This window comes from Pelobates fuscus, chromosome 7 (assembly GCF_036172605.1).
Source record: "Pelobates fuscus isolate aPelFus1 chromosome 7, aPelFus1.pri, whole genome shotgun sequence".
Taxonomy (NCBI): Eukaryota; Metazoa; Chordata; class Amphibia; order Anura; family Pelobatidae; genus Pelobates; species Pelobates fuscus.
The window spans coordinates 140,697,279-140,712,459 of record NC_086323.1 but is presented as its reverse complement, the minus strand read 5'-3'; the positions used below and the strand labels follow the sequence as shown (position 1 = coordinate 140,712,459).

Genomic DNA, 15,181 nt, shown 5'->3' with positions numbered 1-15,181 from the left:
ACGACTTAGCCTGTCTGCAGTTTGAGGAGGGAAAGGCAGTTAGATTAGGAGGAAGGTAGAGTGTTGAATGTTGTTGTGTCATTGGATAGCCTAAAACTGCAATGTTTTACAGCAGTGGTCCTCAAACTCCGCCCCCCCAGATGTTGCTGAACTACAACTCCCATGATTCTTTGAATTACATAGATAGCCAGAGAACCATGGGAGTTGTAGTTCAGCAACATCTGGGGAGCCAGAGTTTGAGGACCCCTGTTTTACAGGGTTATATTGAGATTAAGTGGTCTGGGTGACTATAGTGTTCCTTTAACGAATATGTTTTTGTGCGGACTGAAAAATAAAATTCAATATATAAATCCACACATCTATGCAGGGTTGGGATATGTTTTTTTTTTTTTTTTTATTCAAATTGTCATAGTGGGGATTTTCCTCAGTGCAGTAATATAGCATTGGCTACTGTTATCTTAACATATACATTGTACACTAAGAGTTATTCACTAAAGTAAAAATTCAAAGCCAATTTAAAATTTAAGGTCAAAATAGCCGAACTGGAAAAAATCTCTTAGTTGGCTATGCTGTCAGTTTGACTACTCTGGCCTTAAATTTAAAATTCACTTTAATTCTCACTTTAGTAAAAGAAAATGTACAGCAGTGAAAGAAAGACCTCGCCACATGTATAAAAATGTTTCAAATGGACGTCACTGTGGGAAACCAATTAAATGCTCATGTTGACTTCACCACTTTATCACATGGCTCCTAATCGTCATATATTCCACGATTCTTGCATAACCAACACTATTTTAATATTGGAAAAAATAAAATTACAAATTAAACAACTAGGGAACTGTTACTTATATTCCATTTATTATTAACATGATGCTGTTACAGAATAGGGGTTAAAGAAGACCCCTCTTTCCTATAGACCAGGGGTGGGGAACCTTTGGCCCTCCAGATGTTTTGGACTACATCTTCCATAATGTTTTTACAGCCATAAAGCTGGCAAAGCATCAAGGGAGATATAGTCCAAAACAACTGGAGGGCCAAAGGTTCCCCACCCCTGCTTTAGACAGTTGACAGCATAAAACCATTAAACTGAAAATGTCACTGCGTGTCACTATATTAATGAATTCTTATGGTTTTTTTTCTTAATCAGGCTGCACCTGCAATGAACTCGGTACTGTACAATCAAGATGTTTTGGAGACAACTGTCACTGTGACAAGGTGACTGGGCATTGCCCATGCCGTGCTAACGTGGAGGGCAAGAACTGTGATCAGTGTGTAACCAACTTTTGGAACTTTGGAGGGGAACTGGGTTGTGAGTCCTGCGCCTGTGATCCGGCTCATTCCATTCGACAAGACTGCAATAAAGTAAGTATCACCAACTATGTTGCCAGGTAACGTTCACAAGGTGTTTCACTAAACTCAGAAATTTAGCTACTAGACCTCACTTTTATTTTTTTCAATACTTTTCAAATTATTCAATATGTTTGGATACAATTTTAAAAATGATTTCATATTTACAAAAATACTAAATCGGGGTCTAAATCTAAATTTAAAAATGAAGGCTATGGTAATGATTTGAAATAACTCTCCAACTCAGTTCTAGACACAGCTTGGATATTTTAGCCTCAATTTTATTGTTTGTATTTAATTTCCTAAAATTCATGGTTTGTTGACTGATAGTTTATTTACTGAACAGTTATAGTAACAATATGTCATACAGGATGCCAAATCTCCACTTGAATTAGGGATACCCCCCAAAAAATGCACGCATCAGTACTTCACCCCACACAGTCATGAATTAAGTAGAGCCTAATTAAAATCATTATCTGGTAACCATACATAGGGGCTATGTGCACTAAAATGGCAGATTAAATTTAATGTAGAGAAATGCAAAGTTATGCACTTCGGGGTCAAGAATGCAAAAGCAACTTATACCCTAAATGGTAGTGAATTAGGGATAACAAGACACGAGAAGGATTTGGGAATTGGGACAACTAATTAGGCAGCAATATGCAATGTCAATCTGCAGTTGCAAAGGCCAGTAAGGTTTTGTCATGTATAAATAGGGGCATACATTCTCGGGATGAAAATATAATTTTGCCTCTTTATAAATCACTGGTAAGACCGCACCTTGAATATGCTGTGCAATTTTGGGTACCTCTTCTAAAGAAGGATATCATGGCACTAGAAAAAGTGCAGAGACGAGCTACAAAATTGATAAAAGGATTAAAGGTTAAAAAATTTAAATCTCTTTAGTTTGGAAAAACGGCGCCTCACAGAGGGGATATGATAACATTATACAAATATATTCGGGGCCAGTAAAAACCATTATCTGGAAATATATTCATAAGCAGGGCTATACATAGGACACCAGGTCACACATTTAGGCTGGAGGAAAGGAGATTTCATCTAAGGCAAAGAAAAGTTTTTTTTACAGTAAGAGCAATAAGGATGTGGAATTCTCTGCCTGAAGAGGTGGTTTTATCAGAGTCTATACAGATGTTTAAACAGCAATTGGATAAATACTTGCAAAAACATAACATACAGGGATATGATTTCTAATAAGTGGGTAAATAGATGCTTGATCCAAGGAGACATCTGACTGCTATTTTGGGGTCAAGAAGGAATTTTTTCCTAGTTGTTGCAAAATTGGAAGCGCTTCAGACTGTTTTTTTTTTTTTGCCTTCTTTTGGATCAACAGCAAAAACATATGTGAGGAAGGCTGAACTTAATAGATACAAGTCTCTTTTCAGCTATGTAACTATGTAAATGGTTTGGATAGGGCTGGAGTGGGGGAATTAGGAGAATCTGTACCTCTCTAAAGGAGTGAGTTTAGAGGAGATTGGGGTACTATTCATGAGGAGAGGGGTTGGTGTACTCTCTATGGGGGGGCTTGGGTTACTATTTATGGTTAGGGGGATATGAGTACTCTCTATGGGGGGGATTGGGGTACTGTCTATGTGGAGGAGGATATGAGTACTCTCTATTGGGAGGGGGTATGGGTACTCTCTTGGGTGGGGTTTGGTTAGTATATATGGGGAAAGGGTTGGGTTACTATCTATGGGAAGGGGGATTGGGGTACTCTCTATGTGGGGGATTGGGGTACTATCTATGGGGAGGGATATATGAGTACTCTCCATGGGGGGGGATTGGGGTAATATCTATGGGGAAGGGTATGGGGGGGATTGGGTTACTATAGATGGGGGAATGGTCGGGTTACTATCTATGGGGTGGGGGATTAGGGTACTATCAAGAGGGGTATATGGGTACTATCTATGGGGAGGGGAATTGGGGTACTATCTATGAGAAGGGGGACTGGGGTATATTCTATTGGGAGGGGGATTGGGGTACTATCTATATGGAGTGGGATTGGGGTACTATCTATGGGGAGGGGGATAGGGGTACTAGTTCTGGGGATGCGGATAGGGGTTCTATCTATGGCAGAAGGATTGGGGTACTCTCTATGGGGGTACTTTGACCCACTACACATGTACGCCCCTTTATGCACATTGCCCTCCACACACATCCCTGCATTCCCACACACACATATGTCCCTAAATTCAAACACATTGACCTGCCCCAAATATATGCACCTGTATCCATACAAACTACATACAAATATGGCCCTGCATTTACACACACATAAGACTATCAATATAAATATGACTCTGCATATACACAAACTGAAGTTGTGTACATATTTGAGTAAATAAAATAAAATAAATAATGTGCACAAGCATTTGAGGTGGCTCGTAACGCTTCACACGTGGTTGGTAACTCAACAAACAAAATATTTAAAAGACAAGCTTTTGAAAGTTTACTTTTCTTCCGCAGGTCTAAAACAATATTGATCAATATGATAAAGGTTTGACACTTAAAGAAACACTGTAGGCACCCAGACCACTTTAGCTCATAGAAGTGGTCTGGGTGCAATATCCCATGTCCCTTAACCCTACAGTGGTAAGTATTGCAGTTTCTGAGAAACTGCAATAATTACTTTGCAGGGTTAACTCCTCCTTTAGTGGCTGTCTACCAGACAGCCACTATAGGGACTTCCGGAATTGAAACTGACCTTTGGTCCGTTATCTGACGCTGGACGCTCTGCATGAGGACCTCCAGCGTCAGATTTTTCTCCATTGGAAAGCATTGAATAAATAGGTCTCCCCCGCCGGCTGAGGGACACACACATACACACTTACTACATGACACAATGACTTATGGGGCTGGCATGCATTTTTTTTCCAGGGCTGCTTTGTATCCCCAGTGCGGCCCTGTTTAACTCTGAAAGTAACGTCTATGTGCTCAGTTATTTAAAGGGACTCTATAGCCACCAGAAAGACTACAGATTAATGTTATTTTTCTGGTGAGTGTAATCATTACCTTCAGGCATTTTCATGTTAACACTGCCTTTTCAGAGAAAAGGCAGTGTTTACATTGACCCCTAGGGATACCTCCTCTGGCCACTGGAGGTGCTTCCTGGGACAGTGCTGCACAGTAGTCAGCACTGCCGTTCAGCATCTCCACGCTCAGCATGGAGACGCTGACATTTTCTAATAGAGATGCACTGATTCAATGCAACACTATGAGGAGGTGGTGATTAGCCAAAACGGCGTTTGGCCCTGCCCCATCCTGCCTCCTTGACAATTTCAGCCAATCCAATGCTTCCCTATGGAAAAGCATTGGATTTGCTAAAAATGTTACTTTCTGATGATGTCACCAAGGAGACGGATCAGGGCCAGCACCAGCACCAGCGGACCTGAGCAGCGCTGGAAATAAGGAATGTTTTAACCCCTTTGAAGGTGATTAAGTGGGGGGGGCAAGCCCCCTTTGGTTTTAACACTATAGGGTCCGGAATACATGTTTGTGTTTGTGTGGTAGAATTTTTCAACTTTTTCTATTTCGGTCTAACATTCAAAATTCACTTTGCAATCAATCCTGACTCACATTTTAGTAAACAACCCTGGATTTGTATAGATCTGATTTACAGTTATTTGAATGATGTATAATTATTTTATGTGATACACATACACAAAAATAGCACTCCGATTTAGATTGACATTTCGACTATGGTTCATTTCTGTTAACAAGTTCATGTTTGTATTTAAGTACTATGGCTGCAGTTTACAGAAGATTGTGCATTGTGTAATGTTTAACTTCCTTTGTGTATCCCAGTTTACAGGACAATGCCACTGCCAGTCTGGGTTTGGTGGGAGAGTCTGCTCAAACTGTCAACAAAATTATTGGGGCGATCCTCAAAGAAAGTGTCAAGGTATCATCTTGATGCACTTAGGAGATATAGAATTTGGATTCAAATGATTGACTGACTTCAAAAGGGTTAACATACATCAAAAGCCTGCCATCCTTAATCTTTTAAAAGTCCAACTATTTGACTTAGCTATCCTATCCACAATCACTAAACATTATGTATATTAATAAACGTCAATGTGTTCAATATTCCATTTCTTGTTGTATATGTTTCTCTAACTCCCCACCATTCTTTTTATCAATAATTTTTGCCTTTTTTTTCATGTTTCCTCCTTCATGCCATTTGAACGATTGGACTATACACTGCGTGCAGAATTATTAGGCAAATGAGTATTTTGACCACATCATCCTCTTTATGCAAGTTGTCTTACTCCAAGCTGTATAGGCTCGAAAGCCTACTACCAATTAAGCATATTAGGTGATGTGCATCTCTGTAATGAGAAGGGGTGTGGCCTAATGACACCAACACCCTATATCAGGTGTGCATAATTATTAGGCAACCTCCTTTCCTTTGGCAAAATGGGTCAAAAGAAGGACTTGACAGGCTCAGAAAAGTTAAAAATAGTGAGATATCTTGCAGAGGGATGCAGCACTCTTAAAATTGCAAAGCTTCTGAAGCGTGATCATCGAACAATCAAGCGTTTCATTCAAAATAGTCAACAGGGTCGCAAGAAGCGTGTGGAGAAACCAAGGCGCAAAATAACTGCCCATGAACTGAGAAAAGTCAAGCGTGCAGCTGCCAAGATGCCACTTGCCACCAGTCTGCCCATATTTCAGAGCTGCAACATCACTGGAGTGCCCGAAAGCACAAGGTGTGCAATACTCAGAGACATGGCCAAGGTAAGCAAGGCTGAAAGACGACCACCACTGAACAAGACACACAAGCTGAAATGTCAAGACTGGGCCAAGAAATATCTCAAGACTGATTTTTCTAAGGTTTTATGGACTGATGAAATGAGAGTGAGTCTTGATGGGCCAGATGGATGGATTGGTAAAGGGCAGAGAGCTCCAGTCTGACTCAGACGCCAGCAAGGTGGAGGTGGAGTACTGGTTTGGGCTGGTATCATCAAAGATGTGCTTGTGGGGCCTTTTCGGGTTGAGGATGGAGTCAAGCTCAACTCCCAGTTTCTGGAAGACACCTTCTTCAAGCAGTGGTACAGGAAGAAGTCTGCATCCTTCAAGAAAAACATGATTTTCATGCAGGACAATGCTCCATCACACGCGTCCAAGTACTCCACAGCGTGGCTGGCAAGAAAGGGTATAAAAGAAGAAAATCTAATGACATGGCCTCCTTGTTCACCTGATCTGAACCCCATTGAGAACCTGTGGTCCATTATCAAATGTGAGATTTACAAGGAGGGAAAACAGTACACCTCTCTGAACAGTGTCTGGGAGGCTGTGGTTGCTGCTGCACGCAATGTTGATGGTGAACAGATCAAAACACTGACAGAATCCATGGATGGCAGGCTTTTGAGTGTCCTTGCAAAGAAAGGTGGCTATATTGGTCACTCATTTGTTTTTGTTATGTTTTTGAATGTCAGAAATGTATATTTGTGAATGTTGAGATGTTATATTGGTTTCACTGGTAAAAATAAATAATTGAAATGGGTATATATTTGTTTTTTGTTAAGTTGCCTAATAATTATGCACAGTAATAGTCACCTGCACACACAGATATCCCCCTAAAATAGCTATAACTAAAAACAAACTAAAAACTACTTCCACAAATATTCAGCTTTGATATTAATGAGTTTTTTGGGTTCATTGAGAACATGGTTGTTGTTCAATAATAAAATTAATCCTCAAAAATACAACTTGCCTAATAATTCTGCACTCCCTGTAGCTGTATTATTTCTATCGGAGGATGCAAATTCAGTCATCTGTTTTGCTCTTTTTCCATTTTTTCATAACACAACCACTCTGTTTCTCCTTTCCAATCTTTTATTTCATTTTCTCCTTACTTTCCCAATGTTGTTTCTTATTTTTTTAATTTTTTTTTATTTTAACCTTTCCACATTGACCGACAATCTTAAATATATTAATACTTTATTTATTTATTTTTTTTGTTAGCTTGTAACTGTGACCAATATGGTTCGGAGATTCAGCAATGTGATTATCTTACCGGGAAATGCATATGCCGGGAAGGTTTCACCGGTCAGCGATGTGATCAGTGTGGCAGAGGATTCAAGGACAATTTCCCAAGGTGCACGGCTTGCCACCAATGCTTTGGCCAGTGGGACCTCACTATTGGTCAGCTTGGAAGTCAAATTCGTAGGATCCAGCAGAAAGTTTCTAATCTAATAGAGGTCGGAGAAGCTCCTGAATTTAGCAACAGTAACATTCGGGAACTGGAGGACAAACTAAGGATCATTCAAGAGCTGATAGAAGATGGAGGCATTGAGGGTACTCGGACATTGGAGCAAATGAACAAATTAGTGAACAAAATAAGGTATGTTCCGCTCTAATTATTTGCTATTTAATCAGTAGGAGAACATGGTAACAATACTATAATTCACCTTACAAATGTTGACTTTAAAACGTTGACATAAAAAAGCATTATTGTATTGCTTTTTACTATTATGCGTGCCCTGGTACAGAGGGGGTAAACAGATGTGTCCTGTACTAAACACACAGGATACAACATTATACCCCATGCAACAGGTTTAGGGATTACCTCCCAAGTGTCCCTATTTAGTAGGGGCAGTACCTATTTGAGCCGAAATCCCTCTGTCCCTCTTTTCTATCCTAATACCCCTCTTTTCTAGGAGCTCCATATTATTATTATGTCCGAGTGTATGACTAAATAGCAATACATCTTACAGTAATGTGTCAATAAACTGTGTTGATAAATCAGCCTGTGTAAATAAAATACATTGTTCTTGTTTTAAATCACATTTTAGTTACATACATTTTTATCAGTAAGTCGTCTTAAAATTTCTCCGAACAGCTCTGCCCCTGACGACACCCCCACTCACACCCCAATAAAGTAAAGTGTCCCTTTTTTGAACATTTGAAATGTTAAGAGGTGTGGTTTAGGGGTACAAAGTGTTATAAGGGTATATGAAAATGTGTCAGGAGAGCATTCAAGATGTTGTAGACTGTAACCTCTATCACTCTTTCACCCAGTCTTTTCCTCAGTCTAAATCATTTTAAAGTTGAAGCTTCACGATACCCTATATTTCCCCAAACCTTAAAGGACTAATTTAAGCATCAAAACAACTTCAGCTTAATGAAGCACTTTTAGTGTTTAGATCAGGGCTTCCCAAACTTTTATGGGCTGAGACCCACTTTTGAAAATTGTAATTTTTAGAGACCCACTTGCTTTTAATGCATATTTTAAGAATGAACATCATGGCAATCAGCGTCAGAGGCATACAATTGGCACACTATGGCAATCAGTTTTATAAGAATAAAAGTGGCACTCCATGGCAATCAGATTTAGATGTATAAAATTGGCACACCATGGCAATCAGTTTTAGATGCATGAACTTGGCACATCATGGCAACTTTAGGTGCATACAATTGGCACACCATGGCAATCAGCTTCAGGTGCATAAACTTGGCAGTTGGCACATCATGACAATCACTTTTAGATGCATAAACTTGGCACATCATGGCAATCAGTTTTATAAGAATAAAAGTGGCACTCCATGGCAATCAGATTTAGAAGCATAAAATTGTCACACCATGGCAATCACCTTTAGATGCATAAACTTGGCAGTTGGCACATCATGACAATCACTTTTAGATGCATAAACTTGGCACATCATGGCAGTCAGCTTTAGATGCATAAACTTGGCACATCATGGCAATCACTTTTGGATGCACAAACTTGGCACATCATGGCAACTTTAGGTGCATAAAATTGGCACACCATGGCAATTAGTTATATAGGCATACAACTGGAACATCATGGTAGCTTTAGATTCATAAACTTGGCACACCATGGCAATCAGCTTTAGATGCATAAAATTGGCACACCATGGCAATCAGTTTTAGATGCATAAAATTGGCACATCATGGCAATCAGCTTTAGATGCATGAACTTGGCAGTTGGCACATCACAGCAATCACTTTTAGATGTATAAAATTGGCACACCATGGCAATCAGTTTTAGATGCATGAACTTGGCACATCATGGCAACTTTAGGTGCATAAAATTGGCACACCATGGCAATCAGAGTTAGATGCATAAACTTGGCAGTTGGCACATCATAGCAATCACTTTTAGATGCATAAACTTGGCACATCATGGCAGTCAGCTTTAGATGCATAAACTTGGCACATCATGGCAATCACTTTTGGATGCACAAACTTGGCACATCATTTTCAACTTTAGGTGTATAAAATTGGCACACCATGGCAATTAGTTATATAGGCATACAACTGGAACATCATGGTAGCTTTAGATGCATAAACTTGGCACACCATGGCAATCAGCTTTAGATGCATAAACTTGGCACACCATGGCAACTTTAGATGCATAAGATTGGTACACCATAACAATCCACTTTAGAAGCATAAACTAGGCACATCATGGCAATCAGCTTTAGAGGCATATAATTGGCATATCATGGCAGTTTTAGAGGCAGAAACTTGGCATATCATGGCAATCCGTTTTAGAGGCATACAACTGCTTACTCACACACTTAGTCAGAATAATAAGTTCTGTGTCCCGCTCTTTCCCAGTGGTGGAACTAATGTAGAGAGGGCCCTGGTGCAAGTATGTTTTCTGGGAACCCCTCTAGTGCAGGTGTGGCCAAAAAGGTGGATCCCCATCTGTCGGAGAACTTCCACAATGCTATGCCAGCTGGGGATCTACCATTTGCCCACCGTTCCCATAAAGCCCAGCCAGCCTGAAGTCTGTAATTATACACAACAGTTAATTTAATGAAACAATGTTGTAAACATTTTCCTTGGGTATAAATGTTTGGCACAGGTTATTTTTAGTCCATTCTCTTGTTTGTTTGTTTTTCTAGGACTGAAGTTGCTCTCCTCTCTTTTAATCTCCATAATGGAGAAAAGAAAATGAATGATACCACAGCTAAAGACAGAAAGCAAAACAGAAGGCTTGACAACCTGCTATTAGATGTTACTCAAGTCAACAAGACGGTGTATTTGCTAAAGTCCCAGATAGAAGCCATAGCTGTCGTAGGATTCAATGGTAAACCAGAACAATATAATGATTATACATAATATGAGTTTGGACAACTGTCATTCTTAGCATCCTCTGCTAGGGTAAGGCTGCAGCAGCCCTGCCCTGATATCAGTTGGCAATGACACTCTAATGCCAAGGAAACGTCCACATATTGACCCAAAATAACACATCATTTTAGTCTGTCGTTTATCATGCATTGTTTTTTTTTATTCTTCATTGTCAGGTCACCGTATACTAGTGTAATTAACTAGCTAGCAGCACGATTGTGATTTAGAATGGTACAGAAAGCCTAATACATTTTGAAATTTTATAACGCTTGGCGGCACTATCCTATTTTTTTTCAGAGGCTTTTGGGTAAGTTTACAGATTAGCTCCATCTACCTGCCTTCAGTCTGACTTGTCACAGCAAAGGTTATGAATGTGAGGTGACAAGTATCTGCTAAACAGTGAGTAAACCAGTTAGCAGTGAAGTGGGAATTGGCACCCCAGACTCCAGACACCATAACCACTTTAATCAATTGAAGTAGGTATGGTGCCTACAGTGTTTCTGTAATGAAAGCAGGAATTTGAATGATTCAATGATGAAACCACCATGGAGAATTCTGCGAATTCATTGATTTCACTTGGACCAGCATAAATCATTTATATGGAACCTGAAAAACAGGCAAACCTTCATCGAGCTAGAGATATGGATCTATCTAGATAAACTACCTTATGAAACATGATTACTTGATATGTATATTAAATTAAGTGGTAAGTGGCAGATTAAATAAGTTAGATTTTCATTACATGTTTATACAAGTGAGGGGATTATTACTTTTTCAGGCTTGTCTTAGTGAGTTGAAACTTCCCATTTGTTATATTGTTATAGTATCTTTAATTAAAGGGGCACGTTAAGGATAGTGGTTATCCAAACATATTTAGTAATTTGAAAAGCTTATTCAGCAATGTTAAATCCAGGCCTATCCAGGATCCTGGTAGGAGTTCCCCCTACAATCTGTAGTCTGGTACCCCTGTAGTTACACTGATAAAAGCATACAACCTTCAATAGCAATGATAGGTAAAAAGAGATAGGAGTGATGTAGTGGTTATGGTGCTTATAATGCATCGTTTTAAGTTTCCATTAACCAACTGCATGTGAAAATTGTAAACTTAACACTACTGCTGTAGGAGCCATTTTATCTAAAAAACGGTCCCACTTATTTACCTTTCTATATATTGACCAGTTTATTGAGTCTGAAAAAACCTCTTTAACAATTCTGCACTCACATGTATGCTATGTTTGTTTCTAGAGTCCTACAGCAGCATTCGAAAGTCCTACTTAGAGTCTATGGCTGCTGAAAGAATTGCTAATGGCTCTGTATCAGGACCCGGAAGTCCTGTTTTCCAATCTCGGCAAACACGTCTAGAAATCGAGAAACATCTGAAGGACAAACTGGATGCCTATAGAAAAAACACGACCGCACAGAAGAGCTCCCTGAAAGAGCTTCAAAAAAAGGTTCAGGATCTGAATGTCAACCATATCAACGTGAAGGTACTACTTACGCGTCTAGTTTATAGCATCCACAGCAAGTCTCAACTGCAGCTTCACTGCTAAGACTTGTTTCTGAAAATTCCATAATTAATATACTGTTGATAGTAAAAAATGCAACTACTCTAATGGCTGTTTGTTCTTCCTTTTAAAGATTTGTGGAGCGCCCGGTGACCAGCCATGCGATCAAGCACCATGCGGTGGAGCTAACTGCAGAGACGATAAAGGCCAGAGAAAGTGTGGTGGGGAGGGGTGTAATGGAGCTGTGCCAATCTCTACCAAGGCTCTCAAAAATGCTCAAAATGCAACAATTGCACTAGAAAACATGGCTAATCAGCTCAATGACATATCCCAAAAGGTATTAAAATGTGTTTTATAGCATTATTCCTGTTGCATTACACACATGGATGTTTAAAGCGGCACTGTCATGCCGAACTTACCTTTCCTCAATCTCTTCCTCTTCTCCCCCTCTCTCGGGATCTGTTATTCTTTTCTTCCTGTCTTCTTTAGTTTTCTTTAAAACCATAAGACAAAGTAGGGACTCTTTGTCTTATGGGATTCCTCCGCTTGACCAGCTCTGACCAGCGGAGGAGCAAAGTGTGCTTCATTTCCGCTGGTCAGAGCAATTTTCCCATGATCCCTAGCTTTCCTCCCAGTTCCCACAATACTTCCTGTCAGTATTGCCGAAAGTCCTGTCACTTAGACAGAACGCCGGCAAAACTGCCGAATTGCATCCTAACAGAATGAGCACCGTTTCTCCATTGGTGTTAGGATGCAATTCGGTACTTTGATCGTATCGGAATTTCATTCTAATGAATGAAACTCCGATCCTATTCATTGCTGTGGCTGCATCTTGCAGCCGCTTAGTAGATAACTCCCTAATCCCCACGGCATCAGGGAGCTATCTACTAAAAGGCTGAAAGACCTAAATTGGTCTTTCAGCCAAATTTACTAACACCAAGTAAAAATGACTTGGTATTAGTAAATAATATGCCCCTACTCGCTATACCGCGAGTAGGGGCATGTCTAGTAAGCAGTGAGCAGCCTGTGGCTGCTCACTGTAGAAAAAAAATAAAAAAAATATTGCCCCCCACCCCTAAATGACGGGTGGGGGCCGTAAAGTAAAATAAGGGAGGGAGACCTATTGTCCCCCCCCCCGGCCCCCACCCCTGAGCGGTGGGTGGGGGCCATAAAGATAATAAGGGGGGGGACCTACTGTCCTCCCCCCCGGCCCCCACCCCTGGGCGGCGGGTGGGGGCCATAATAGTAGTAGGGGGGGGACCTACTGTCCTCCCCCCCGGCCCCCACCCCTGGCCGGCGGGTGGGGGCCATAATAGTAATAAAGGGGGGGGGGACACCTACTGTCCTCCCCCCGGCCCCCACCCCTGGGCGGCGGGTGGGGGCCATAATAGTAATAAAGGGGGGGGGGACCTACTGTCCTCCCCCCCGGCCCCCACCCCTGGGCGGCGGGTGGGGGCCATAATAGTAATAAGGGGGGGGGGGACCTACTGTCCTCCACCCCCCGGCCCCCACCCCTGGGCGGCGGGTGGGGGCCATAATAGTAATAGGGGGGGGGGACCTACTGTCCTCCCCCCCCGGCCCCCACCCCTGGGCGGCGGGTGGGGGCCATAATAGTAATAAGGGGGGGGGACCTACTGTCCTCCAGCCCCCGGCCCCCACCCCTGGGCGGCGGGTGGGGGCCCTAATGGAAAAAGGGGGGGGGGGGACCTACTGTCCTCCCCCCCGGCCCCCACCCCTGGGCGGCGGGTGGGGGCCATAATAGTAATAGGGGGGGGGGGATCTACTGTCCTCCCCCCCCCCGGCCCCCACCCCTGGGCGGCGGGTGGGGGCCATAACGATAATGGGGGGGGGACCTACTGTCCTCCCCCCGCCCCCACCCCTGGGCGGCGGGTGGGGGCACTAAGTAAATCCCCCCCCCCCCCCCATCAAGGTGACTAGGGGTGCCCAAGCCCCTAGTCACCCACCCCCCACCCAAATAAAAAATGCCCCTACCTACCCCCCTCACCCTAAAAAATAGTGAGGGGGGAAGAAAATTGCTAACCTGTAAAGTAAAATTAAACTTACCATTCGACGTCTTCTTTTTTCTAAAATCTTCATTTTTCAGCCCCAAAAAAGGCCAAATAAAAAACCATCATAGCCGTCGAACTAAAAATAAAATAAAAAACCCGAGCGCAAAAAAAAAAAACCCGACGAAAAAGAAAAAACCCGAGCGCACAAAAAAATAATCCATCTTCACCCATGGAGGGCTCCGCGCAGACTGAGCTCCGCAGGGCGGGGCAAGGCTTATAAAGCCTTGCCCCGCCCTGCAATTAGCCTAAGAACACTCTGATTGGTGGGTTTAAGCCAATCAGAGTGCTCTTTGTCATTTTACAAGCGTGGGAAAGTTCTTTGGAATTTTCCCACGCTTGTAAAATGACACAGAGCACTGTGATTGGATGGCTTGAAATCCATCCAATCACAGTGCTCTGTGTCATTTTACAAGCGTGGAAAAGTTCTTTGGAACTTTCCCACGCTTGTAAAATGACACAGAGCACTGTGATTGGATGGCTTGAAATCCATCCAATCACAGTGCTCTGTGTCATTTTACAAGCGTGGGAAAATTCCAAAGAACTTTCCCACGCTTGTAAAATGACACAGAGCACTGTGATTGGATGGATTTCAAGCCATCCAATCACAGTGCTCTGTGACATTTTACAAGCGTGGGAAAATTCCAAAGAACTTTCCCACGCTTGTAAAATGACAAAGAGCACTCTGATTGGCTTAAACCCACCAATCAGAGTGTTCTTAGGCTAATTGCAGGGCGGGGCAAGGCTTTATAAGCCTTGCCCCGCCCTGCGGAGCTCAGTCTGCGCGGAGCCCTCCATGGGTGAAGATGGATTATTTTTTTGTGCGCTCGGGTTTTTTCTTTTTCGTCGGGTTTTTTTTTTTGCGCTCGGGTTTTTTATTTTATTTTTAGTTCGACGGCTATGATGGTTTTTTATTTGCCCTTTTTTGGGGCTGAAAAATGAAGATTTTAGAAAAAAGAAGACGTCGAATGGTAAGTTTAATTTTACTTTACAGGTTAGCAATTTTATTCCCCCCTCACTATTTTTTAGGGTGAGGGGGGTAGGTAGGGGCATTTTTTATTTGGGTGGGGGGTGGGTGACTAGGGGCTTGGGCACCCCTAGTCACCTTGATGGGGGGGGGGGGGATTTACTTAGTGCCCCCAC

The 15,181-nt window shown here is 42.0% G+C and overlaps 1 protein-coding gene across 2 annotated transcripts in view; it reads left to right on the top strand.

Moving 5' to 3' along the window:
- Positions 1–15,181, top strand: part of LOC134568267 (laminin subunit beta-4-like) — a 148,637-nt gene that overhangs the window by 118,307 nt on the left and 15,149 nt on the right. For both annotated transcript variants that reach the window (XM_063426713.1, XM_063426714.1), the window contains exons 24-29: positions 1,148–1,362; positions 5,170–5,266; positions 7,333–7,711; positions 10,242–10,426; positions 11,713–11,954; positions 12,106–12,309. In XM_063426713.1, the coding sequence (XP_063282783.1) occupies positions 1,148–1,362; positions 5,170–5,266; positions 7,333–7,711; positions 10,242–10,426; positions 11,713–11,954; positions 12,106–12,309 (1,322 nt within the window). The remainder of the gene's footprint in view (positions 1–1,147; positions 1,363–5,169; positions 5,267–7,332; positions 7,712–10,241; positions 10,427–11,712; positions 11,955–12,105; positions 12,310–15,181) is intronic.